Genomic DNA, 26965 nt, shown 5'->3' on the forward strand with positions numbered 1-26965 from the left:
GATTGATTGATTGAATTTAGAATGTAAGTCTATTGAACACTCCGGAGCAGAAGGTGGCGGTAACGCACCATTAAGCTGGGTGCCAACCGCAATGAAACAAGACGAAGAAGGTGGTTAGAAGTATCAAATACACACTGGCAGTGTGTATGAAGGGGGGTTTGCTTGTATGTTGTCTGTTCGTTCTGCTAAACATTATGGGCATTCTGTGTTGGCACTGGAATATGTGGCGATTCTTGCAGGCTGCCCCCAGCACGACCTCGGATTGTGTTGGTTGTTAATGCAAACGATGCCTGTTATTTTTGATGTATATTTGATTAATGTTTCTAAATCCACCAGGATTAGGCTTATCAGTTTTGTTGCAGCAGTACAGTGGAAGAAATAAAAATTATAAACAGAAACAAAAGGTAGTGTAAAAGACTCAGAAAACTGCTGGTGAAGGGGAAGAAGCTGTTCCTAAAACACTGAGTGTGGGTCTTCAGGCTCCTAAAGCTCCTCCCTAATGGTAGTAATGAGAAGTCATGTCCCGGGTGGTGAGGGACCTTCATGATGGATGCTACCTTCCTGAGGCACTTTGAGGATATCCTGGATGGTAGCGGAGGAGTTGTACTCATGATGGAGCTGGCTGAATGGACAACCCTGAGCAGCCTTTTGCAATCCTGTCTGTTCAAGCCTCCCTACCTGGCTCTGATCCAACCAGTCGGAATGCTCTTCACAATATATCTGTGGAAATTCGGTGACAAGGTTTATGCTTTAATGTGAGAGGGTTGAAGTTTAAGTGAGGCAAGTTACATTGAGTATGGTGGGTCTCTGGAACATGCTTCTGGAGGGGGTGGTGGTAGAGGCAGACACAACAGGAATGCTTAAAGAGACGTTTAGACAAAATAGAAGGATATACACCAGGTGGACACTGTACACCTGCTCATTAATGCAAGTATCTAATCAGCCAAATGTGGCAGCATCTCGACATATAAAAACATGCGGACGTGGTCAAGAGGGTCAGTTATTCAGACAAAACATCAGAATCGGGAAGAAATATGATCGAAGTGATTTTGACCGTGGAATAATTGTTGGTGCCAGACAGGGTGGTTTAAGTATCTCAGAAACTGCTAATCTCCTGGGATTTTCACGGACAGCAGTCTCTAGAGTTTACAGAGAATGGTCTGAGAAACAAAGGTGCATCGAGTGAGCAGCAGTTCTGTGGGTGGAAACGCCTCATTAGTGAGAGAGCTCAGAGTGACAGTAACTCTTTTAACCAAGTGCTACAACACTGGTGTGCAGAGCAGCATCTTTGAGTCCACATGGGCTACAGTGGGTTTCATTCCTGCACCCAATAAAGTGGCTGCTGAGTGTAGATTACATGCAGGCATTGTGGTCAGCACAGACATGATGGGCCAAAGGGCCTGTTCCCGTGCGGTTCCGAGGCATTGCAGAGGGTTTCACGTACTGTTTTGAATTACAGCTGTCATCGCTAACCATTGTTCTGTCCCCACCCAGTTCTACTTGAGCGAGGCTCATCTCTCAAAGAACAGGGCTGAGGTTTCACAGCCCAAGCTGGCAGAGCTCAACACCTACGTGCCGGTGACAGCCTACACTGGAGACCTGACCGAGGAGTATCTGCAGCAGTTCCAGGTACCTGGCTGTTAGAGGGCTGTAGGGCGAAGAGCGGGTCGTACAAACAGGAAGTCAAATAGTACTTTACAGAATGGAGCTTTTGAAAAAAGTAATTTGCCGGGTGGGTAATTTCTGCACTGCAATTTTCTGCCCACTTCTTTGTCGCTGGCACAGGATCTTTTTTTGCTGACCTGACAGTTTGCTGTAGTTTTTGTGTATTGTGGGAGGGTGCTGCACCAAACCAGACCGTAACGGCTGATGTGAGGATGCTCTCTATGATGGCGGTGTAGTGGGTGTCGCAGACCTGAGCTTTAAAGGTGCTGGACACACGGGTCAGTCAACCTCCGCAGAGAGAGGAGCCGCGGTCAGTTTCGGGCCCTTCACCTTGTCTGTCTCTCTCGGCAGGTGGTGGTGCTCACCAACTCCAGCCTGGGCGAGCAGCTGCGGATCGGCGAGTTCTGTCACAGCAAGGGGATCAAGTTCATTGTGGCTGACACAAAGGGCCTCTGCGGGTGAGTGAGAGCAAGGTGGGGCTGATCAGAGGGTACAGGATCTCCCTCATCCACTGTAGGGGGCACCACACACTTCCCCCCCACTGTTGAGGGTCCTTTAATATCTAATGGAGGGAACAACTGGAACTGTGAACTGAAAGACCCTGTCACAGAGTCTTAAATAGAGATGCGTGTTGTACATGTTCTACTACTACCCACCAGAAATCACTCTCCGTGGTCCCATTATCACCTTTCTTGTGAGGTTTCAGCAATGGAATCTTTGTCCTCTTCTTTTTGCCTCCAGCCCATCTCCTCATTTCCCCCATATAACTTCATCTCCCCTTTTCTCCTATCTAATTTCCTCTGTCTCCTATGTCCTCCTGCCCCTTTCTCCAACTTCACCCCTCTCTGTTCCCCCAGCCGGCTCCATCCTCAGTCACCTTCTGGCTCCATCTCACTGCTTCACCCCCTGTGCACCAGCTCACTTTCCCCTATCTGCACCTGGCACGTTGACACTCCTCGCCCATCCACCCTTGCGGATGCTGCTTGACTTGCTGAGGTGGGCCATTTGGTCCATCACACCCATGCCAGCCCACTACACGTCTCTAGTTTCTCAGCCCTGTGTCCAGTCTGTACCTTTCCCTGCCTTCCCCATTTGAGTACTCATTGGCTCTGCCTCTACCACCCCTGCAAGCAGTGCATTCCAGATTTCAGACCCCCCTCTCTGGGGAAATGTTCCTCCTCTGATTACAACCAACCCCTTCAAAGTTCAAAGTAAGTCTATTGTCAAAGTCACCATATACTATCCTGAGACTCATTTTCTTGCAGACGTTCACAGTAGAACAAGAAATGCAATGGAATCAGTGAAAAACTACACAAAGGCTGACAAACAACCAATATGCAAAAGACAATGTGTAAATGCAACACAAACAAATAAGAAATAATACTGAGTGCAACGGCTTTCCCACTTTTAAAAACTCTCCTGTCATTGTCAGGCACGGCGGACAATCATCAATACTGAGAACATGAGTTATAAAGTTCTTGAAAGAGAGTCCATAGGGTGTGTTCAGTTATCAATTCTGTGTTGAGGTGAGTTAAGTTACCCACACTGGTTCGGGAGTTCGATTGAAAGATAAAAACTTCCTGAACTTGGTGGTGTGGGACCTCCGGCTCCTGTACTACCTTCCCTATGGTACTAGTGAGAAGAAAGCATGTCCTGGGTGGTGGGGGTCCTTGATGATGGATGCTGCTTTCTTGTGACAGTGCCTTAATCCATCCCTTCCAGTTCTAGGCACCTCTGCTATGGAGAACAGTTTCCCACCATCTAACCTGCCAATATCCTCCATAACTCTGTACACCTTTATCACATCTCCCCTCAGCCCACTGTATCTTTCCATCCTAGGGAATCTCCTCTTCGCTCTCTCCTCCACAATCACCACCTTCCCATAGTGCAGTGACCAGAACTGAACCTTGCTGTGGTTGAGGCTTGATCTGCGTATTTATAGTTTTTACCATAACCTGATTTCATATCTTCAGCCACCACTCTCTAGTTCCTGCATTTCTGCAGATTTGTGTCTCCACCTCCCTTTTTCTGTTGGAAGCCTTTATAATATTCTCATAGCTTTATCATCTCATCAGGAGTATTCCTATTTAGTCAATTTGAATCAAAGTACATGTGTTATTGAAGTATGTATGCAGAATACAACCCTGAAATTCATCTTCCCTACAGACAGCTACAGAACAAGAAAACCATGAAATCCGTTCAAAGAAAAACAGCAACCCTCACCCCCTTCCCCCCGTGCACAGCAAAACAAATTGCACTATTGGCAACAAGAAATTAGGAAAAACAACCCAGAATATAAAACACAAGAATCCGGGCATTATTTATTATCTGCAGGTCACCCAGATTCAAAAAAGCGACCAGAAATACATAATGTGAACTACAGAGTCCAATCCACAAACCACGTCAGGAACTCTGACAGCATTGGGTGGGGGGGAGGGGGGGAGGTGGGAGAGACTATTCGCGTGCTGATGCCTTTCTCCAGTGGCAGTAAGTCAGAGGGAGAGACATCTGCCCTGTCCCTTCGAACAAATCGTTACAGCATTCCCATCTTTTTCTTATCAGTGCTATCATCCTCTTCCCGACTTTTCTGGAACCTCTTTTCTCACCACTGTTACAGAATGTGAAAACTACCAACCTAGTCTATTCAGTCAATTTGTCAGTATATCACAGCCCCATATCCCAATTTTTGTCGTTAGCTCAACCTTATCAGCGATGCTTAGTTTCCTTGCCCACGTGGATTTGTACTCCTGATCAACCTTGTTCTAGTCGGTGGCATGGTAACATAGTGGTGAACCTAGTGCATTAGTGCTAGTGATCGCCGATCATGGTTTAATTCCCCATCCTGTCTGTGAGGAATCTGTACATGATTCATTCCCTCAAAACTTGGGATCTTGCCACAGTATCAGAAGGAAATGGCCCATTACCGCACTCTGGAGCCACGGTCATGGCGTGCCTGGAAAAAGGAGAAGAAGCAGAAACCTTATTGAAACCTACTGGATCATTTTCCACCGCTGCCTGTACGGAGTTTGTACAATCTCCCCATGGCTACTCTGGGTGCTTCGGTTTCCTCCTGGCACAGTCCAAAGATTTGGTTGGTGCTTCGGTTAATTGGTCGTTGTATATTGTCTGTGATTAGACTAGGGTTAAATAGGTGATTTGCTGGGCATGTGGCTCATTGGGTCAGAGTAGACTCTTCCATGCTGTCTCTGAATGAGCATTGACGTGGTGAGCCAAATGGCCTGTTTCTGTGCTCTGTGATTGTACTCTACAATGTGCAACTCAACCTGACTGTAGGCTACTGAGCTGTGACTTAAACCAGCTCTGTTGCTAATAACTAAACCCTCGTTTCTTCTGCTCCCCAGGCAACTGTTCTGTGACTTTGGTGAGGAGATGATAGTGTTGGACACCAATGGTGAGCAGCCTCTGAGTGCCATGATCTCAATGATCACTAAGGTAGGTATTGAGTCCCCTTTGTTCAGATCTCCTCTTTGCCCTCCCGTCCATCACTGACACCACTGCCCTGTGTTTCAGGACAATCCCGGGGTGGTGACCTGCCTGGACGAGGCCCGGCATGGGTTCCAGACAGGCGACTTTGTTACCTTCACCGAGATCCAGGGCATGCAGGAGCTGAACCAGTGTGACCCAGTGGAGATCAAAGTCCTAGGTCAGTGCACGCCCGACTGCTCCTCGCTCAGACGGCCGCCTCCCCCTGCATTTAAAGGGACCAGCCGAGAAAACTGATAATCCCCTGTCCAGTTACTTAGAAATCCTGATATTCTGGCTCCCATTTCCCACCTTCTAGAGCAGGGGTTCTGAACCTGGGGTCCATGGACCCCTTGCTAAATGGTATTGATCCATGGCATGTAAAAGGTTGGGAGCTCCTGCTCTAGAGTTTCTTGGGCCCCGCTTCCCAACTCTTGTCCCTTTAAATCTCAGTTTAGTGTAAACATCTCAGGCTCTTGTGTAATACCTTAAAGTGGCTATTTCAATGAATTCCAGCTATCTGCAATCTTAAGAGAGATTCTGCTGGAAATGGAGGAACTCAGTAGGTCAGGCATGTCCTGATCAGAGAGTCAGGCAGTGTCCCTATGAAGGGTCGCGGTCTGGAACGTCGATTGTTTTTTTCCCCCCCCATCATTGGTGCTACCTGACCTGCTGAATTCCTCAGCATTTTGTGTATAATTTCAGTCTTTAAGCTTTGTCCAGACATGATATATAACATCATCGTGTTCCAGTGCTCTTGGTGAGGTTAAATGGAAACTACAGACGTAGTCACTCTGCCCACAAAACTTTCAATCTCCCCGACTCCTGGTGCATTCAGAACCAAACCCTGTTCTCCTAGTCCATAGCCCTGTCCCGCTTGCACTCTAATGCCCACTTTTCATTTAAGTTCTGGACCTCAAAACCAGCCAGAAGTGAAGCCATCAGGATTTTCAAATTATTGCAAGCTGCATCATTAATACTTGGGGCATGACTGCACTACAGGTCCTTTGGCCCATGATGTGCCAACCTTTTAACCTCCTCTGCGATCACCCTAAACCTTCCCTCCTACATGACCCCCCAGTTTTTTTTATCATCCATGTATCTGTCGCTCTTACTGCTGGTGTGACGGAAGTCCGATACAAGGTGATTATAAATGGTGGACCAGAGAGCTCAAGGCAATTTCCAACACATAATTTATTGCTAGTGTGGCATTACATTTACAAAAGAAAAGATAAACTCAGTACTGTTGTTAAATAAATCACTACCAACCATTGCTGAGGAGAAAGTCCCCACGCTTTATGGAAAATGTTACCTGATGTGCAAATCCAGTGGTGGGGGAAGCTTGTGGCCAAATGGAAGGACATTGTTTTAAAACAAATGGGAAAGAATTTCTTTAGCCAATGGCTTGGTGAATCTGTGGTATTCATTACCACAGATGGCAAAGTGGGGCTTTGGAGGTTGATAGGTTCTTGATTAGTAAGAGCTTCAAAGGTATTGGGAAGAGGGCAGAAGAATGAGGTTGAGATCAAATGGTGGAGCAGACTTGATGGGCCTTGTGGTCTAACATTTGCCAGTCCCGAGAGCTGTTGATAATATATGTAGTCGTGCCTGTCTTATAGATTTGACAGGCACTGTTAAGGTCTTGTCCTCACACACCTGCAGAGTGTTGCCGGCTAGCCTGGGTTCATGCGCAGCACTCGCATGAGAAAACACCTGTCCCTGTTAACACACTCTGGTAACTTCACCTTCTTCCCGTCTCACCTCACAGGACCCTACACCTTCAGCATCTGCGATACCTCTGGCTTCTCTGACTACGTCCGTGGTGGAATCGTCACTCAGGTCAAAATGGCCAAGAAGCTAAAATTTGTAAGTGCCTATCAATATTCGGACTGAAAATTTATGGTTGTGTTTTTATTGACTTGAGAGGCTGCTTGTTCAGCAATCCCAATGGGAGCAGCATCCATAGAGACATTAAGCTGCTTTGGAACGCAGGAGAAACCTGCCAGCAGGAAGGGGAGAAGAGCTGGGGTGGGGGACACAGATACACACTAATGTACACCCTCCCTCTCCCTGGGTAAGTTACCTTCTCCCTTGAGCAGCAGCACCACCTCCTCTGGTGCTTTTGGGCTTGTGGGCATGCCAGGACTTAAGACTTGAAAGATTCCCTCGTAAATTTCCTGCACATCTGTATTTGACACCTATCTGAATTGTTTCACTGGTGTGTGATAGTCAGAGTGATACAGCAAGGAAATAAGTGCTCAACAAAATGCTCCATCTGAACTGGTGCCATTTGGCCTCTGTCCCTCTGAACCCTTCCTATCCTACCTGTCCAAATGTCACTGTTATCGTATCTGTCTTGACCACTTCTGGCAACCAGTTCCATATGCAAAAGATCACAAGGAGTTGGTTAGAAGAGGAGGCGATTTATTGAAAACTGTGCGCACCACAAGTCCAACCAAAGCTGATCTACCCGGATGAGAACTTAGTACAGCATTGACATTCTCAGTTGATAAGATTTCCCAGCAAAGCTATATTTTGATAACAGAATGGTGACTACAGAAAGACTTAATTAAATAACAAACTAGGACCTGATGACAGAGTAAAAGATTATCCACAGGTGTATGCTAGAACATAATTAGTCAAGTTACTGAATATTGGGTGTTGCTGCATTTCATGTCTCTGCTTTGGTCTGCACGATCCACATCCCTATTTACTATGAAACCCCCGGTTTCCTTGGCTGCATAAGTCTAGGGAAGACCGCCTCTGGCTCTCACTATTCTTTCCTCCTGACATTACTGCTTCAGGTAGCCCATTCCATATACACATCAACCTCTGCACGAAATACTGCTGCTTGGGTCTCTTTTAAACCTCCAACCCCCACACTTTAAACCTAAGCCTTCTGGTTTGCATTCCCTTTCCATGTCCAAACGTAAGTACGTTTGCCCTATCCATGTCCCTTAATATTCTATCATCATCGTTATGACGTAGGTGGTCATGATCCGATGACCATGATCGTTCATGACAAATGCTTCATCAGAAGTGGTTTTCCATGCCTTCTGGGCAGTGTCTTTACGAGACAGGTGACCCCAACCATTATCAAACTCTTTAGATATTGTCTGCCTGACGTCAGTGGTCGCACAACCAGGATTTGTGACGTGCGCTGGCTGCTCGTACAACCATCCACCACCTGCTCCCATGACCCTGGTAGGGGGGTGGGGGTGGTTGTTGCTAAGCAGATGCTACACCTTGCTCAAGAGTGACCTGCCGGTTAGCGGAGGGAAGGAGCACCTTGCACCTTCTTTGGTAGAGACGTATCTCCACCCCACTGCCTATATTATTCGACGCACCTCTGTGAAGAGTGGTTTTATTTGTCACCTGTACATTGGAGCATACAGTGAAATGTCGCTTGTGCCAACAGCCAACACGGTCCAAGTATGTGCTTGGGGGAAGCTCACAAATGAAGTGGCACCAACATAGCATGCCCAGAACTTAACCCATACCTCTTTGGAATGGGGGAGTAAACGGGACCACCCAGAGGAAACCCGCACTGTCACAGGGCGAACATGCATGCTCCTTTACAGTTTAAAATCAGTCAGGGTTCAATTCTCACCACTGTCTGTAAGAAAGGTACATTTAATGTATTATATGTTCTACCCGTGAGCTTTGTCCACTACACTCCAGGGTATAAAGTCCCAGCCCACCTAAACTCCCCCTAATACTCATAAATTGTAGTACAACCTGAATAAACCTACCCCTCCTTAACATCTCCTCTCTCCCCACCATTGTGCATACATGCTCTCAGTGTATGCACAGGAGCAATGAAAAACTTGCAGCAGCTTCACAGGTATTCAGCATTCAAAGAAAGACAAAGTCTTAGCACATTAACAGTTAAGTCTCAGCACTTAACAGTTTGCACATGTACATAGGAAAGACTGTACTAATTTTGTGTTGCACTGTACAGCTGCTGCAGAAAAGATTCATGACGTGAGTGATGAGGTTAAAGTTTTTTTTTATTAAAGTATACAGCTTGAGAGAAGAATTTCAAGTTGCATACTTTAATAATAAAAATGAACCTTAACCTTATGATAAACCTGATTCTGATATGGGTCTCTATTGTGGACTGAGAGTGGGAAAGAGGCAAAGAGAGGGGAATCATAGTTGGGAAAAGGCAGAGAGCTGGAGGCAACAGACATTTTGTAATAATCAATAAACTAATTGTTTGGAATCAAATGACCTTTACTGTTCTGGAGCTGGGTGTGTCTGTGCCCATGCCATCTCCCCACCCTGGCACTCTTTCTCTGCCACCTGCCTTACACCCCTCCCACGGCGCTCCACCAGGGCATTCCCAACACCTTTTGCTCCTGCCAGATTTGCAAACCCTGTCTCTGCTCCACAGTACTGTGTAAAAGTCTTGGGCATCCTAGCTATAAATAAATGTGCCCAAGACTTTTGCACGATACTGTAGATTCTACACAAACGTTACACAAAAGAACATAAAACAAGCAAGGATAATTTTAGGCAGAGTGATTAAGGTGTTGCTAAACTAGTGATTAGTGTTATGCAGGTTGGTTCCAGAACTGAATGGTTGAAAGGAAGTCGTTTCTTCAACTTGGTGAGGTGGGACTTCAGGCTTCTTTCTCTCTTACTTGATGGTAGCTCAGGGCTGTTAAGGGTCCTGCCTTTAACTGTATTTTCCCTTTGTGTTTAACAGCCTTCCTCCTCCCCAAACTATGGCATAGGTCTTGACTACAAATGTACCAGATTAAAATCAAAATAGAGTTAATGTCACATGGACAGTATGTGTGCACAAGTTCAAGGAAAAACTTACTTGTAGCATATCATAGGCATGCACAACTTTGACAGGGAAAGCACCAGTCCCAGCAATGTTCTCATCAATCTTTTCAGCTGTTTGCAGCTGAATAACTAACATTCTTTCTATAGCAGAGTCGCATTACCTTGACACAATACCGTCATGAGTAGAGTTGAGGTCAAGCACTGACAGGCCGGCGATCTGCTGCAATCAATATATGGTCTGATTCTTTACCTTGTTTACTGTCTTCCCCTAGAAATCCCTCAAAACCTCGTTGGAAGCACCGGATATCCTGATCACAGACTTCGCCAAGTTCAATAATCCCCCGCAGATGCACCTTGGCTTCCAGGCCCTGCACGAGTTTGTGAAGAAGAACTCTAACTTGCCCCGGCCTTGGCATCAGGTACAAGAGCGCACTCTGGGATTTGGGTGCAGCCATGGGGTAGAGGAGGAGTTTCGAAGTGAAGTTCCCAGCCCCTCACTCCTTGCTTTGAAGTGATGTGTGTACTACTGACCTTTATGTGAGGGGGTAGAGGGTTGTGTTTGTGTGTCTGTGATAATGTGGAGTGACAACGTCTGGTCTGTTGTGTTGGTGATGGCACTGGATTCCTCTGTTCAAATCTCATCTCATTTGGAAGGTTCAGATTCAATGGTTCAGTTTAATATCACAGAATGTGTACAGTATGCAGCCTGAAATCCTACTTCACAGACATCCATGAAACAAGAAAAGAAATCCCAATAAATGAATCATAGAAAAATGTTAGAACCCCAAAGCCCCCAACCCCCTCCCATGCACAAGCAGCAGCAAAAGTATCAGGGCCCACCCCCAACCCATCATGCAAGCAAAACCAAGCTCCCGAAGACCATGATCTATAGCCCTTCAAAAATTACTGAGTGTCCCATCTCAACAGGCTCTCGATCTCCCTAACCGGGGTGGGGGGAGAGGTATCGCTCCTGCCACAGTGAGAGGGGAGGCCGACAGCTTGCTGTTTCAATGTTACAATGCGCATCGTCGCTTATTTGAGTTCCCCCAACTTGGAGCCAACAGGCTCTCAGCATCGAGAGAGAGAAAGTGGAGGCCTCCAACAGCCTTGATGTATTGATCTCCCATGATGCTTCAGGTGGCGAGGAATCAGGTCGCCCACCCTGAAGGGGGCGTCTTCCAAGCTGCACCTGGGGATACTGAAGTGCAGGCCGCTCGGCGAGAACCCACAGCCCATGTAGAACGTAGTCTGAGCGCAGCTGTAGATTATGGACTCCCAACAGGACCCCAGAAAAGGGGAAAGAAAAGACATGAAAACATTAGATTTAAGCTGTTTCACAGATGAACTGGAAGAAGTCGCCTGGTCTGCAAAAACCTCTGACGCCATCTTTAGCTCCTTCCATATGTATTTGTCATGTGTGGATGTTGTGGTAAGACAAGGACAGCCTGGAGCACTCATCGAGTGAGACTGCCTGAGACAGCTCTGCTTATTACAGACGAGATCGACTGGGATGATTGTGGCAATGTCAAACAAGTGAGACCTCTGTAGTGAGACTTTTCCAGAAAGTTCTTCCCAAAACATAGTGCATGTTTGCCTAATGGGGGTGCCAGAGATAGGACAAGAATAATGGAAGAGTGTGAAACTGGTGTCTTTACTAACTTCAAGGTATCATCAGCTGTCCGCCTGAAATTTCCATTGGTCACCACACTTCTTTTGTGAATGGTGATTGATCTTGTGAGTAAGGAATTCAAACATGTACAATTTAAAGTATAATGATCGCTATCCCCAATTCTGTATAAAAGTGGCAGTTTTCTTCTCAGACTTGAGAGCAGTTTGAATGAGTGCTAAAGAGCTATCTGATCAACTGGTTGGAACGTTCACCAATCTCCCAGTTCGGCAGTTTGAGGTATCCACCTGCTTTGGGCGGGCTTCAATTTTACCGCCTCCTAAGAAGAACGAGGTAACTTGCCACAATGGCTATCGTCCAGTAGCACTTGCATCCACTGTGATGGGGTGCTTTGAGAGGCTGGCGATGAAACAAATTAACTGCCTCAGATGTGACCTGGTTCTGCTTCAATTTGCCTACCAGCAAAATGGGTCCACAGCAGATAACATTTTGGCTTTTCACTCAACCCTGGAACATCAGGACAGCAGAGATGCACATGTCAGGGTGCTCTTTAGCAACTACATCTCTGCATTCAATTCTATCATCCCCTCAAAACTGATTAACAAGCTTGAAGACTTTGGCCTCAATACCTCCTTGTGTAATTGGATCCACTGTTTCCTCAGTTGCAAACCCCAGTCAGTTCGGATTGACAAAATCTCCGTAGCCTCCATCAGCATAGGTGCACCACAAGGCTGTGTGCCTAGCCCACTGCTTTACACTTATGATGTGTGGCTAAGCACCATTACCATATTCAAGTTTGCTGATGACACCAGAATCAAAGGTGAGACAAATCAGCATATAGGAGGGAGGCTGAAAATCTGGCTGAGTGATGCCATGACAATAGTCCCTGTATGTCAGCATGGCCAAGCTGATTTGTGACTTCAGGAGGAGGAAACCGCAGGTCCATGAGCCTGTCCTCGTCAGGAGATCAGAGGTGGGGAAGATGGGCAACTTTAAATACCCCAGTGTTATCGTTTCAGAGGGTCAGTATTGGGCTCAGCGCGAGTACAATTATGAAGAAAGCACAGCAGCACCTCTGCTTCTTTGTAGAAGCTTGCAAGTATTCAGCAATATATCTAAAACGGTCAGGTATACTTTCTGGTTGTATCATCGCCTAGTATGGAAATACCGGTACCCTTGAATGAAAAATCCTACAAATAGTGGTGAATATGGGCCAGTCCATCATGGGTAAAGCCCTCCACACCATTTAGCACATTGACATAGAGTGCTGTCGCAGAAAAGCAACATCAATCGTCGTGGACCCCCATCACTACCCTGGTCATGCTCTCTGCTGCCATCAGAAGGAAAATACTCAGGAACAGTTATTACCCCTCAACTTGAACCAGAGATAACTTCACGCACCCCATCACTGAACTGTTCCTACAACCAATGGACTCACTTTCAGAGACTGTTCATCTCATGTTCTCTGTTTATTTATAATTATTTTTTCTCATTTTATCGCCGTGGTTTCTTGTCCTTTGTACATTTTGGCCATCCATTTGGGTGTGGTCTTTAACTGATTCTGTTGTGTTTGTTAGATTTACCGTGTATGCCTGCAAAAGTTATTTGTGTGCACTTTGATAATTAATTTACAATGAAGCACACAGTGGGTTTGCTCAAGGTTGCCGTGCATTCCAGTGCCAATATACTTTATCAATATACTTTATCTTGATTGAACTGCCCCCTTCACCTGGTTGAATCGGGGGATGGAGCTGCGCAGTACGTGGTGGGACTCTGCGGATTGAAATAAAACAGAGATGTAGGACATGATGGTCTGAAAGTCCTGGCACAGGCACACATGGTGGGAACAAAGGCATCTGATGTGCTGGCCTTCATCAGGACATTGAGTATGGGTCACTTCACAACTGTTCAACTCATTTGTGAGATCACGCAGTGTTGTTGGTAGTTCTGCTCGTCCAATTTTAGGAAGGATGGAGAGGATGCAGAAAGGATGATACTTGTACTGAGGGTCTTGATTGAATGGACAGTGCTGTTCCCTGGAGTGAAGGACACTGAGGGCTGACTTCATATCATAAGGCCAAGGGCCCGTCTTCCCCAGAGTGGGGAGCCTATGTTTAGGGTGAGAGAAACATGGCATATGTTTAAGGTGAGAGGGAAATGCAAGGGGCAGTGGGTATGTGGGACGAACTGCCGAAGAAAGTGGTTGGTAGAGGCAGGGACAGTTAAAAAGACATTTGGACAGGTGTGTGGATAGAAATGATTTGGAGGGGAATCGGGTTTGATATCACTAGCATGTGTTGAGAAATTTGTTATGCAGCTACAGTACATAAACTGTGGATCACACAAGGAAGTGTCTATGCATATGTGTATATAAATTAAAAAAGCAGTGCAAAAAGAGAATGAGGTAGTGTTCATTCAGGGGCCAAACATGGGCAAATTGGTCTCTCTCTTTGTAAGCCTGTTTAACTGACTGTGTCATTACTGAACTGTGTTAGATCAATGCCAGAAAGTGGCAAATATGCGCACATGTGGCTGATTGATTGTGGGCCTGGATCGTAGCTCCCATGCTAAATAAGCCAGCATGTACCATTGCAAACATAGAGGCCAATTTATACTTGTGCGTCAATCAAAGCCGTAGGTACAGCGTAGCTGCGTACCCTACGCTGTGGCCTGACGTGCATATCCCCAAAAATGTAACTACGTGTTGCAGCGACGCAGACTGCAACAGCTGCGATTGGGCCACTTGGTAGCATCGCATTTCCTCCTACGCTGCAATAGCTTCCCATCGGGCGACTGAAGGGCAGGGAAGGAACTCTGGCTGCAATGCTTTCCATAAAGCTTTACAGACCTCCGAAATTATGGAGGACCCTGTGCTTGACGCCAATTTGTAGCTAGCTGCCACAGCCTGTTGACTTCCACCTGAAGCTAAAACTGGAATGGTGATTGCCAGTCTCTGAGTATATTGTGCGTACAACTGCGAAATAAATGGTTGGAGTTGATGAACCCAATCGTCAAATCTACCTGCTGACATTTGAAAATATTTGAAATGCATTTTCTTGTCCATGTCTCTCAGTGGCTGGACAAGCACAGAAAATTCACCCTCCTTCAGTTTCAGTCGCCATTGTTTGAAGTTTGAGTTTCCTCGTGTTAAGTTTCAACACGAAGAAACTCAACACAGTGGCATAGAAACCCCACCGGCAACTAGCGTTTTGCCGGTGAATTGCAGAGCGATGCAGACACACCAACACATAAGTATAAATGCTCACAATGGCGTAGCCCATTTATGTAGGCTGCGGTGTAAGCTAGTACGCACAAGTATAAATCAGCCGTAACTCGGGTTTAATCATACTACTCCATTGCTCTGTGCAATATATAACAGTTATCTGTCTAACCCTAAACAAGAATAAATCTGCAGTTGCATTTATTCCTGCAGCGTTTTGTGCGTATTACCAGTCTAATCCTTTTTCCTCCTCTGCTTCCCCTTCCCTACCCCTACCAGGGTGATGCCGATGAGCTGCTCAATCTGACCAAGGGAGTAAACGAGAAGGCGCCGTCCTGCAGCCGCATGGAACTGAACGAGGCCCTAATCAGGAAGATGTCCTATGTGGCAGCGGGAGACCTGGCCCCCATCAACGCCTTCATAGGTGGGGTGGCGGCGCAGGAAGTGATGAAGGTACTTTGTGTGGAATATAAATGTATGCCCACGACAAACGTGAACCAGCCATGACTCCCCCACCCCCTCCCAATTCTGGACATTTATAACATATGCACAGTATTGATGCTGGGAAAAATCGCTTTTGCTGAGTTGTATTAAGTGAAGTTATACATGGCAAAATAAAACTGCATGATTTTAGTGCAAGTTGAGGGAAATATTAGTCCAAGCTGATGCTAAGGGAAGAACCTGATGGCAGTGGGGCAGAAATTATTGAACTTTGAGGTGTTGGGAGGTTGAACCTGCTCACCCTTTCCACCGCAGGCAGGGTGGAGATGAGTCTCTACCAAGTGAGGTGTAAGGAGCTCCTTCTCTCTGTTAGCCTGCAGGTCACCCTTGGACAAGGTGTAGCACCCGTTGAGTCCCCCCCCCAGTCATGGTCACGTGAAGCCATGGGAGCAGGTGGTGGATGTTCGTATGAGCAACTGGTCCATATCACAAGTCCTGGTTATGTGACCACTGACGCCAGACAGACAATTTCTGAAGAGTATTGATGATGGCTGGGGTCACCAGTCTTGTAAAAGCACAGCCCAGAAGAAGGCAGTGGCATACCACTTTTGTAGGAAGATTTGCCAAGAACAGTCATGGTCATGGAAAGACCATGATTGCCCATGTCATACAACATGACACATAATGGACAAATGATTGTTTGCTGGACTGTACCCTAAGAACCATGGTTCGATCCCAGTCTGTTTGTGGAGTTTGCATGTTCCCCCTGTGACCACAACAGTTCCCATTTTGCATTGTAAGGACTTTCATGAATACTGCCTTGTGTGCCATTCTCGTTCCTGTACTATGAAGAGCAAACCAGAGAGAATGCAGAAGAAATAAACGCTGTGTTACTGGCATTACGAAGATTGCATTAGGCTGCGGATATCTTCTCTGGAGAGCTGGAAGCCCTGGGATAACCTTCAGAAATTTATTAAAACTTGAGATACAGGTAAGGTAGGCAGTCATAGCATTTTGCCCAGGTTCATCGTCGTAATCATTATCTGCTGTGTCGTGTGTCTTATGACACAGGTGATCTTGGTCTCCTTGACTGTGATTGTTCTAGGTAAATTTTTCTACAGAAGTGGTTTGCCATTTCCTCCTATGCTGTGTCTTACAAGAGCTGCCAGAGGAAATGGTAATAATAGGTACAATTCCAGCATTTAGATGACAGGTGAGCAGATGTATGGATTGGAAAGGTTTGGAGAGAGATGGACCAAAGGCAGACAAGTCGGGTTAGTGTTAATGGACAGCTTTGGCATGGAAAACTTGGACCAAAGAGCCTGTGTCTGCACCAGTTATGGTGTCTATGGCCACGTTAGTCCACTTTGATACCTGGACTGAACTATCAAACCCACGAACAAGTTTAGGCTAATCGGCAGAGGGTATCTGAAAATGTATTTTTTTTTCCCACCCAAAGGAATCTGGAATCTACAAGGGGGTGGCGGAGGCAGAGATTCTCACAATAACGTCCTTAGTGATCGCCTGAATGACCAGTGTGTAGACAAGGGAGGGCATGCTGTGAAATGAAGTTGGTATAGAAAATCTGAAGTGGGCTGAAAAGGCCTGTATGTGGGGAGGTTCGGGTCTTCTGGATCTTTCAGTATTGTACTGCCTGCTGCTGACTACCTCCTCTGTCTCTCCTCTTTGCAAACTTCAGTCCTGCACTGGCAAGTTCACGCCCATCCAGCAGTGGCTGTACTTCGACTGCCTGGAGTCCCTGCCCGAGGACGACGAGCCCCAGCTCACCCATGAAGACTGCAACTTTGTAAGTCTGCCCCATCGAAAGCCGGGTATCCAGTGCGCGTGTTAGCAGCTTCCCAGGGAGCGGTTTTCTGGCGTCAACATCCGTGTGGTTTTAGGCAGGGGCTGGATTACGTCCTTGTTTGTTTCAGTGGAACCCCTCCTGTAATGGGAGAGCATGAAAGGACCCAGCAGAGTCATGTTTGAAGTTGTTGTTGTCTCCTTCTCAGACCGGTCTCCTTACCAGAGGCACCCCATGTTCGAAAATGACCCCCCGCCCTCACACTTGATCCAGTTGTCACAGGCAGCATTGATCAAACTGGATCCCAGATAAGATCAGTGCAGCCATTGCCTCACAACTGCAGCGATCCTAGGATTCATCCTGGCCTCTGCCACTGTCCATGTGTGCGTGTGTGTGGCTGTATGCCTCTGGAGTTGATCGGCCCTCGGTGTGTAGATGTGGGATAGAATTTGCGAGAACAAAATGGGTTGGAATAAAAATCTATAGGATGGGTGCAACAGAGCGGGGAGGAATTGCCAGTGCTTCGCATGGGGGTTGTGAACCAGGAACTCTGTGTCTGTCTCTCTCTCCCCCCCACCACCACCTTGTAGCATCTGAACTAACTGGGGTATCCTCAGTGGAACAGCGTCATTGCATAGCCCCAGGTGCTTAAGCTTGACCTACCTGGGGCACCACCTGCATAGAGTTTGCATGTTTCCACGACACCCCCAACTCCAGCACATTCTCTGGCTTGGTCTCAACCTCAAAAGTCCTGGCACCCTGTGATCAACATGTAGGGTTGGTGCAGTGAGAGCAAACCAGGGTTTGAATTGGCTGGCATGCATTCAATGGAGGGAAGGGCCTCTTTTGTGCTGAATCTCTGACTGAGGTTTGTGCACAGATTCCCATTCTGTTTGATCATTCCTATTCTGCTCTATCTCCCTCCATTCAGAGGAACTGTCGCTACGATGGGCAGATTGCAGTGTTCGGTGCAGCCATGCAGGAGCGACTGTCAAAGCTGAAATATTTCCTGGTAAGTGCTCAGACCCCGAATGCATGTGCTGGTGTTGGTCAGACCACACTTGGAGAGCTGTGAACAGACTAGGGCCCTTATCAAAGAAAGTGTGTATTTGAGAGGGCCTAGGGGTTCATGAGAATGATTCCGTGAATGAAAGGATTAACATATGAGGAGTGTTTGGCTCTGGGCCTGTACTCACTGATGCTCAGAAGAATGGGGGTTGGGGGGGAGCTCATTGAAATCTATCAAATATTGATAGACTGGACGTGGAGAACATGTTTCTTATAATGGAGGAGTCTAGAACCAGAGGACAGAACTTCAGTATACAAGGACGATCCGTTAGAACAGAGACGAAGGGGAATTTCTTTAGCTAGAGACAAGTTCCCTCTAATTTGTAATGACCGGTGTGCGCAAAAAAAAAACATGACGGTGATGCCATTACAGCATCCTGGAGTTCAATTCCGGTGCCATTCTGTTAGGAGTCTCTATACGTCCTCCCTGTGGGATGGTGAGTTTTCCCCAGGCCCTCCAATTTCCTCCCACAATCCAAAGACATACTGGGTAGGTTAGTTGGTCATTATATATTGTCCTGTGATCAGGTTTGTCGGGGGTTGCTGGTGTGCCGTGGCTCTTGGGTTGGGAAGGGATGCTGTATCGCTAAGTAGAAATAGAAACATAGAAAACCTACAGCACAATACAGGCCCTTCGGCCCTCAAAGTTGAGTGGGCACCCAGCACCTTTTCCCCAGGGCAGAAACGGCGAATATGAGGGGGCATCATTTTAATGTGATTGGAGGAAAGTGTAGAGGTGACATTAGGTAGTGGTGGGTTCGTGGAATACACTGCCAGGGGTGGTGGTAGAGGCAGATATATCAGGGATATTTAATACCAAGATGAACTGTGTTGTACTGTTGTGTGTTCTATAAATGACCTTGTAACAGTGTCCCTTCCCCGAGTCTTGCCCACTAATGGAAACATCTCCCAATTGGACTCCCCTCAGCATCTCCTCTATTCCAGATTCTAAACTTACAACTTAGATCCGTCCTGGGAGAAGATATCCCTCTTATCACCCAAGTCTCTCCTGAACGGTCCTCAGTTGCCAGTATCACATAGCCCTACAGAGGACACTGTGTGTCCACTACACACAGTATAGTCTCACCCTCCCACAATTACCAACCTTATCCTGCAGATGCTGGGCTCAAGTGATAAAGCATTTGCTGGAAGGATGGGATCCTTGACATTTTGGGTCAACTCTGCACTGGGGTGTCAACATTTCCTTTCCACCACACATGCTGCTCGACACAATAGCAATCTCCTACTGGATCTAAGACACTTGGTCTAGTACATAGAGGGGAAGGGTTTAGAAGACTATTGGACTGACTTTGTTGGGCATGATTGGCAGGGATGGGTTGGGCTGAATGGTCTGTGATTTACAACTGTAATGCAACATCCCTCTACACTGTCCTATCACACACTCCCGGCTTCAGACACAGAGTGAAACTCCCTCCACGCCATCCCATCATACACTCCCAGGGTCAGACACCAAGTGAAGCTCCCCCACCATCCCATCACACACTCCCTGGGTTAAGGCTGCAGGGAGGGTGTTTTCTATAAACTGGGGAGCTGCCACTCCGTGGTGTGACATCGCCTGTACAGCCCTACCCACCCGTGACTGGTCTTTTATCTCTGCACAGGTGGGTGCCGGCGCCATAGGCTGCGAGCTGCTGAAGAATTTTGCCATGATCGGCCTGGCCTGCGGTGAAGGGGGTGAACTCACCGTCACCGACATGGACACCATCGAGAAGTCTAATCTCAACCGCCAGTTCCTCTTCAGACCCTGGGATGTGACGGTGAGAAGGTGGTGGTAGGGGAGAGATGTGAGGGATGGTGCAAGGAAGCATTCTCATTCAAATCTTCATGGGGGTGTTAAGGTGCCCTTCGCCCCACTGTAATTGTGACCCAGCACTGCCGTGAGCAGTAAGAGTTCTTGTCAGTTCATGGCCGGATTCTTTTCATATCTGAGGTGGTATACAGAATCTCTGTCTGGCACAAGGTGCCTACAGCCTTGTAACAGCCGGCAAATCGCTCCCACCGTTATCCCAAGCCCTCGTCTGAATGTACAGACTGAGCACAAGTCGGGCATTTGTAATGCAGCATGGATCTGTGAGTGTGGGCTAGCCGCTTGGCAGCTGTTTCCAGTCAGAAGCTTCTCCCAAACCGGTTGACCTTCGGTTCTGCTGAGGGAGTCGAAGGAAATGGAGTGCGGATTGAGCTCAAGGGGTCATGGGAAAGTTCAGTGGATGGGGGAAGAGGAATGTGGCACTGATACAGTCATTGATAGTGATCATTTTCACCTCTCCTAGAAAATGAAGTCTGAGACGGCAGCTGCTGCCGTGAAGCAGATGAATCCGAACATTCGAGTCACGGCACACCAGAACCGCGTCGGACCTGACACTGAGAGGATCTATGACGACGACTTTTTCGAAGCTCTGGACGGTGTGGCCAATGCACTAGACAATGTCGATGCCAGTGAGTACCTCCTGTCTCTTGGCCACATTCCTGGTGCCCTTGCTTGTGGTCAACTTTAGAACTAAGGGGAAGAGAATTCCCTTTTCAAGAATGCATCTGGCACAAATCCATTCTTCCCCCCCCTGCACCCACCCTAGACTGTTTAACCCTCTGTCTGTTTGCTGGCTCTTTGTACAAGCTCTCAACTCGTGCATTCTTTCCCCCGTAGACCGTAGATAGCATCCAATTCAAATGCAGCCCTTCTTTGTGCAACTCTTGCCCTCTACTGATGTGGGGGTGGGGTGGGGGATACAGCCAACATAATCATGGACCCCACCCACCCTACATTCCTGTTAGGCAAAAGATATAAAAGTCTGAAAGCAGATGCCACCAAGCTGAAGGGCAGCTTCTTGACCCACTTGTTATCAGACTCTTGAACCTATGTTCCTACACTAAAGATCTCTCAATTTATCTACCTCACTGTGCCCCGTGAGATATATTTATTCTATCTGCACTGTACTCTCTCTATAACCTTGTTAATGCCAATATCTAATCAGCCCATCATGTGTCAGGAACTCAGTGCATAAAAGCATGTAGATAGGGTCAAGAGGTGGGAAGAAATATGAGCCACATGAGTTTGACTGTGGAATAATTGTTGGTGCCAGGTGGGGTGGTTCGAGTACCTCTCAGACTGTTGATGATCTGAGATTATCACGCACAAGCCTCTAAACTCTAGAGCAGGGATTCCCAACATAAAAAAGGTTCGGAGCCTCTGCTCTGGGGTCTAGCGTTTACAGAGAGTGGTGTGGAGAAAAACAAAAATCTGCTGAGCTGCAGTTCTGTGGTTGAAAGCACCTTGTTAATGAGAGAGGTCAGAGGAGAATGTCCAGACTGGTTCAAGCTGGCAGAAACATGACCGTAACTCGAATAACCGTGTGTTACGGCAGTGGTGTGCAGAAAACCATCTCTGAACGCAGAGCACGTCAGGCCTTGGGCTACAGCAGCAGAAGACCACAATGGGTTCCACTCCTGTACCTAATAAAGTGGCACTGTGTGTGTGTGTGTATCCTTTCCTTTGTACTACAGTCTACTAGTGTAGGGAGCAATCTGTCTGCAACAGATTTATACTGTACCTTAGTATATACGACAGTAATAAACCATGTACAACACATCAGGCAAACTTCCCTTCCCAGACCCTCCTTCAAAGTGCCTGTTGGGTCTTCTACTGGTCTGTTTGGGCAACTTGGAGATGAGCTTCCATGGTGGTCTGTTGGTCCAAGTGAATCTTAAACTGTGTGATGTTCAACTAAGGCAGGGGTTCCCAACCTTTTTTATATACCATGGACCTCTACATTAACTGAGGGGTCCGTGGACTTCAGGTTGGCAACCCTGAACTAAGGGTCACTGCTACATCAGAAACTCCAGGCTGATGGGTTACTTAGCTGCTGTAACTTGCCCCGGTGTGTACTGTAGGTGGCAAAGCCAGAGGATAGTGGATGGGGGGGGCTTCTTAAGCCCTTCACAGCTGTTTGGGTGTAGGGCGCCAACAGCAGCTTGCCAGATTCCTCTGTCGTGCATCAGTCTTTCAGGTAAAAATCTTTCCCCTCCCAGGGATGAGGTCTCCAGAGCCTCTGGTGCTTCTGCAGCACTGGGTTGTTACGGAATGGGGTGCTAGCCCCATGCCCAACCTTTTTTGCAACCATGGTTGGGACTGTTCATTGTAGAGTTTGGGGGTGTGGGGAATAAAATTCAATTTATGTGAATATATGCTTGATGGGCTGAAAGGCCTTATAACCATATAACAATTACAGCACAGAAACAGGCCATCTCGGCCCTTCTAGTCCGTGCCGAACTCTTACCCTATCCTATTCCCACTGACCTGCAGTCAGCCCATAACCCTCCATTCCTTTCCTGTCCGTATATCTATCTAGTTTAACTTTGAATGACAACATAGAACTTGCCTCAACCATTTCTGCTGGAAGCTCATTCCACACAGCTACCACTCTCTGAGTAAAGAAGTTCCCCCTCATGTTACCCCTAAACTTTTGTCCTCTATTTCTCAACCCATGCCCTCTTGTTTGAATCTCCCCTACTCTCAATGGAAAAAGCCTAGCCACGTCAACTCTCTCAATCCCCCTCATAATTTTAAACACCTCTATCAAGTCTCCCCTCAACCTTCTACGCTCCAAAGAATAAAGACCTAATTTGTTCAACCTTTCTCTGTAACTTAGGAGGTGAAACCCAGGCAACATTTTAGTAAACTTCCTCTGTACTCTCTCAATTTTATTGACATCTTTCCTATAATTCGGTGACCAGAACTGTACACAATACTCCAGATTTGGCCTTACCAATGCCTTATACAATTTCAACATTACATCCCAACTCCTATACTCAATGCTCTGATTAATAAAGGCCAGCAAACCAAAAGCTTTCTTCTCCACCCTATCCACATGAGATTCCATCTTTAGGGAACTATGCACCATTATTCCTGGATCCCTCTGTTCTAAAGCATTCTTTAATGCCCTACCATTTTAATTGCCGACAGGACATCAACCGTCTCGACTTCACCGCACCTTGTCCCCATTCCAACCTCACTCCTTCGGAACGCTCTGCTCTCCACTCCCTCCGCACTAATCCTAACCTTATTATTAAACCCGCCGATAAGGGGGGTGCTGTTGTAGTCTGGCGTACTGACCCCTACCTTGTCGAGGCACAGCGACAACTTGCGGATACCTCCTCTTATTTACCCCTCGATCGTGACCCCACTAAGGAGCACCAGGCCATTGTCTCCCACACCATCACCGACTTTATCTGCTCAGGGGATCTCTCATCCACTGCTACCAACCTTATAGTTCCCACACCCCGCACTTCCCGTTTCTACCTCCTACCCAAGATCCACAAACCTGCCTGTCCTGGCCGACCTATTGTCTCAGCTTGCTCCTGCCCCACCGAACTCGCTTCTGCATACCTCGACACAGTTTTATCACCCCTTGTTCAATCCCTTCCTACCTATGTTCGTGACACTTCTCACACTCTTAAACTTTTCGATGATTTTAAGTTCCCTGGCCCCCACCGCTTTATTTTTACCATGGATGTCCAGTCCTTATATACTTCCATCCCCCATCAGGAAGGTCTCAAAGCTCTCTGCTTCTTTTTGGATTCCAGACCTAATCAGTTCCCCTCTACCACCACTCTGCTCCATCTAGCAGAATTAGTCCTTACTCTTAATAATTTCTCTTTCGGCTCCTCCCACTTCCTCCAAACTAAAGGTGTAGCTATGGGCACCCGTATGGGTCCTAGCTATGCCTGCCTTTTTGTTGGGTTTGTGGAACAATCTATGTTCCATGCCTATTCTGGTATCTGTCCCCCACTTTTCCTTCGCTACATCAACGACTGCATTGGCGCTGCTTCCTGCATGCATGCAGAACTCGTTGACTTTATTAACTTTGCCTCCAACTTTCACCCTCCCCTCAAGTTTACCTGGTCCATTTCCGACACCTCCCTCCCCTTTCTAGATCTTTCAGTCTCTGGAGACAGCTTATCCACTGATGTCTACTATAAGCCTACTGACTCTCACAGCTATCTGGACTATTCCTCTTCTCACCCTGTCTCTTGCAAAAACGCCATCCCCTTCTCGCAATTCCTCCGTCTCCGCCGCATCTGCTCTCAGGATGAGGCTTTTCATTCTAGGACGAGGGAGATGTCTTCCTTTTTTAAAGAAAGGGGCTTCCCTTCCTCCATTATCAACTCTGCTCTTAAACGCATCTTCCCCATTTCACGCACATCTGCTCTCACTCCGTCCTCCCGCCACCCCACTAGGAATAGGGTTCCCCTGGTCTTCACCTACCACCCCACCAGCTTCCGGGTCCAACATATTATTCTCCGTAACTTCCGCCACCTCCAACGGGATCCCACCACTAAGCACATCTTCCCCCCCCCCCTGCATTCCGCAGGGATCGCTCCCTACGCAACTCCCTTGTCCATTCGTCCCCCCCATCCCTCCCCACTGATCTCCCTCCTGGCACTTATCCGTGTAAGCGGAACAAGTGCTACACATGCCCTTACACTTCCTCCCTTACCACCATTCAGGGCCCCAAGCAGTCCTTCCAGGTGAGGCAACACTTCACCTGTGAGTCGACTGGGGTGATATACTGCATCCAGTGCTCCCGATGTGGCCTTTTATATATTGGCGAGACCGGACGCAGACTGGGAGACCGCTTTGCTGAACATCTACGCTCTGTCCACCAGAGAAAGCAGGATCTCCCAGTGGCCACACATTTTAATTCCACATCCCATTCCCATTCTGACATGTCTATCCACGGCCTCCTCTACTGTAAAGACGAAGCCACACTCAGGTTGGAGGAACAACACCTTACATTCCGTCTGGGTAGCCTCCAACCTGATGGTACGAACATCGACCTCTCTAACTTCCGCTAAGGCCCCACCTCCCCCTCGTACCCCATCTGTTACTTATTTTTACGCACACATTCTTTCTCTCACTCTCCTTTTTCTCCCTCTGTCCCTCTGAATATACCTCTTGCCCATCCTCTGGGTCCCCCCATCCCCGTCTTTCTTCCCGGACCTCCTGTCCCATAATCCTCTCGTATCCCCTTTTGCCTATCACCTGTCCAGCTCTTGGCTCCATCCCTCCCCCTCCTGTCTTTTCCTATCATTTTGGATCTCCCCCTCCCCCTCCAACTTTCAAATCCCTTACTCACTTTTCCTTCAGTTAGTCCTGACAAAGGGTCTCGGCCTGAAACGTCGACTGCACCTCTTCCTACAGATGCTGCCTGGCCTGCTGCGTTCACCAGCAACTTTGATGTGTGATGCCCTACCATTTACCTTGTTCTGTGCTATATCACCTTACAAAGGCATTAGGAGTTAAATCTAGAGGACAGGTTCCCAACCTTTTTGATGCTATGGATGTTTACCATTAACAAAGGGATCCCTGAGTTAGAGGTAATCTCTCCAGTCATAAACTGATACACTATCAGCATATGATGCGGCAGTGCGGAGGGAGCTTCACCTGGTGTCTGGGCCCAGGAGTTTCTGATGAGATGGTGCAGAACAAGGATTCCCAACATTTTTTATGCCTCAGACTAATATCATTAATCAAGGTCTCTGTGGACCCCAGGTTGGGATTCACTAGTGTAGAGGGGGCTTCATTCTATTACTGACCCTGGGATTGTGTGATGGGATTATGTAGATGGAACTTCACTCTGTGTCTGACTCTGCAAGTGTGTGATGGGATGGTGCAGGAGGAGTTTCACTCTGCATGGCCCTGGGACTTCACTCTGTGTCTGACCCCAGGAGAGTGTGATGAGCTGGTGCAGAAGGAGCTTCACTGTGCATGTCCCTGGGAATGTGTGATGGAATGGTTCAGAGGGAGCTGCAGTCTGCCTGGCCTCGGGAGTGTGTGATGGGATGGTGTATATGTCTCACCCATACTGTGCTCCTTTCGCCCACCCCCGCACAGGAATGTACATGGACAGGAGATGTGTGTACTACCGCAAGCCTCTGTTGGAGTCAGGGACTCTCGGCACCAAGGGCAACGTCCAAGTGGTCATCCCTTTCCTCACCGAGTCTTACAGCTCCAGCCAAGACCCCCCAGAGAAATCCATCCCCATCTGCACCCTCAAGAACTTCCCCAACGCAATAGAGCACACCTTGCAGGTCAGTCCTGGCTGGCACTCGGAGGTAAACAGGTGTCCACTGCCCTCCGGGGAGATGCCCAGAGTTGAGTGACTGGTCTTCTCCGTCCTGTGGTGCGACAGGTTACCTCGCGGTGTCGCAGTACATGGATGTGTTGCCTCTCATCGCCAGAGTTTTTAATTACTAAAGGGGGGCCTGAGCGGGAACGTCTTCACTCATGGGGTGGTGCGAATGTAGAACGAGGTGCTAGCTAAACTATTGCACCATTTAAGAGAAATTTGGGTTGGTACTTGGAGATGAGGGTTTTGGAGAGGTATAATCTTTCCTGTAATTTGATGGAAGTAGGCAGAATGTCAGGCTGGCATGGGCTGGATGGGCTGGAGTACTCTATGAAGTTCTCTCTGCAAACTCTCCAAAGCCTCCGCATCCTTCTGGTAAAAGGGTGACCACAACTGCACAGTTCTACGGGACAGATATCAATAAGATTCAAAGAAGGCAGAGACAACCTACAAGGATGTTGCTGGGATTTAATGACCTCAGTTAAAGGGAAAGGTTGAATAGGTTAGGGCTTTATTGTCTGGAATGTTGAAGAATGAGGGGCGATTTCATTGAGGTATACAAACTAATAAGAGGGATAGGGAGGGAAAATGCAAGCAGGCTCTTTCCACTAAAGTTGTGTTGAGGTACACAAGCTGCCAGTGGGCATTTAGATGTGGGTTCGATTGGAACATTTAAGAGAAATTTGGATAGGTGCATAGATGGCAAGGTATGGTCG

General features: G+C 47.5%; 1 protein-coding gene across 7 annotated transcripts in view; it reads left to right on the forward strand.

Annotated features, from left to right (window-relative positions):
• Positions 1 to 26965, forward strand: part of uba1 (ubiquitin-like modifier activating enzyme 1) — a 66926-nt gene that overhangs the window by 22084 nt on the left and 17877 nt on the right. For all 7 annotated transcript variants that reach the window (XM_072246755.1, XM_072246750.1, XM_072246754.1 and 4 more), the window contains 12 exons: positions 1495 to 1629; positions 2017 to 2123; positions 5028 to 5118; positions 5197 to 5329; positions 6917 to 7014; positions 10215 to 10361; positions 15069 to 15242; positions 16930 to 17037; positions 17966 to 18046; positions 19725 to 19880; positions 20394 to 20559; positions 26015 to 26211. In XM_072246755.1, coding sequence (XP_072102856.1) covers positions 1495 to 1629; positions 2017 to 2123; positions 5028 to 5118; positions 5197 to 5329; positions 6917 to 7014; positions 10215 to 10361; positions 15069 to 15242; positions 16930 to 17037; positions 17966 to 18046; positions 19725 to 19880; positions 20394 to 20559; positions 26015 to 26211 — 1593 coding nt within the window. The remainder of the gene's footprint in view (positions 1 to 1494; positions 1630 to 2016; positions 2124 to 5027; positions 5119 to 5196; positions 5330 to 6916; positions 7015 to 10214; positions 10362 to 15068; positions 15243 to 16929; positions 17038 to 17965; positions 18047 to 19724; positions 19881 to 20393; positions 20560 to 26014; positions 26212 to 26965) is intronic.

Source organism: Mobula birostris, chromosome 29, assembly GCF_030028105.1.
Source record: "Mobula birostris isolate sMobBir1 chromosome 29, sMobBir1.hap1, whole genome shotgun sequence".
NCBI lineage: Eukaryota > Metazoa > Chordata > Chondrichthyes > Myliobatiformes > Myliobatidae > Mobula > Mobula birostris.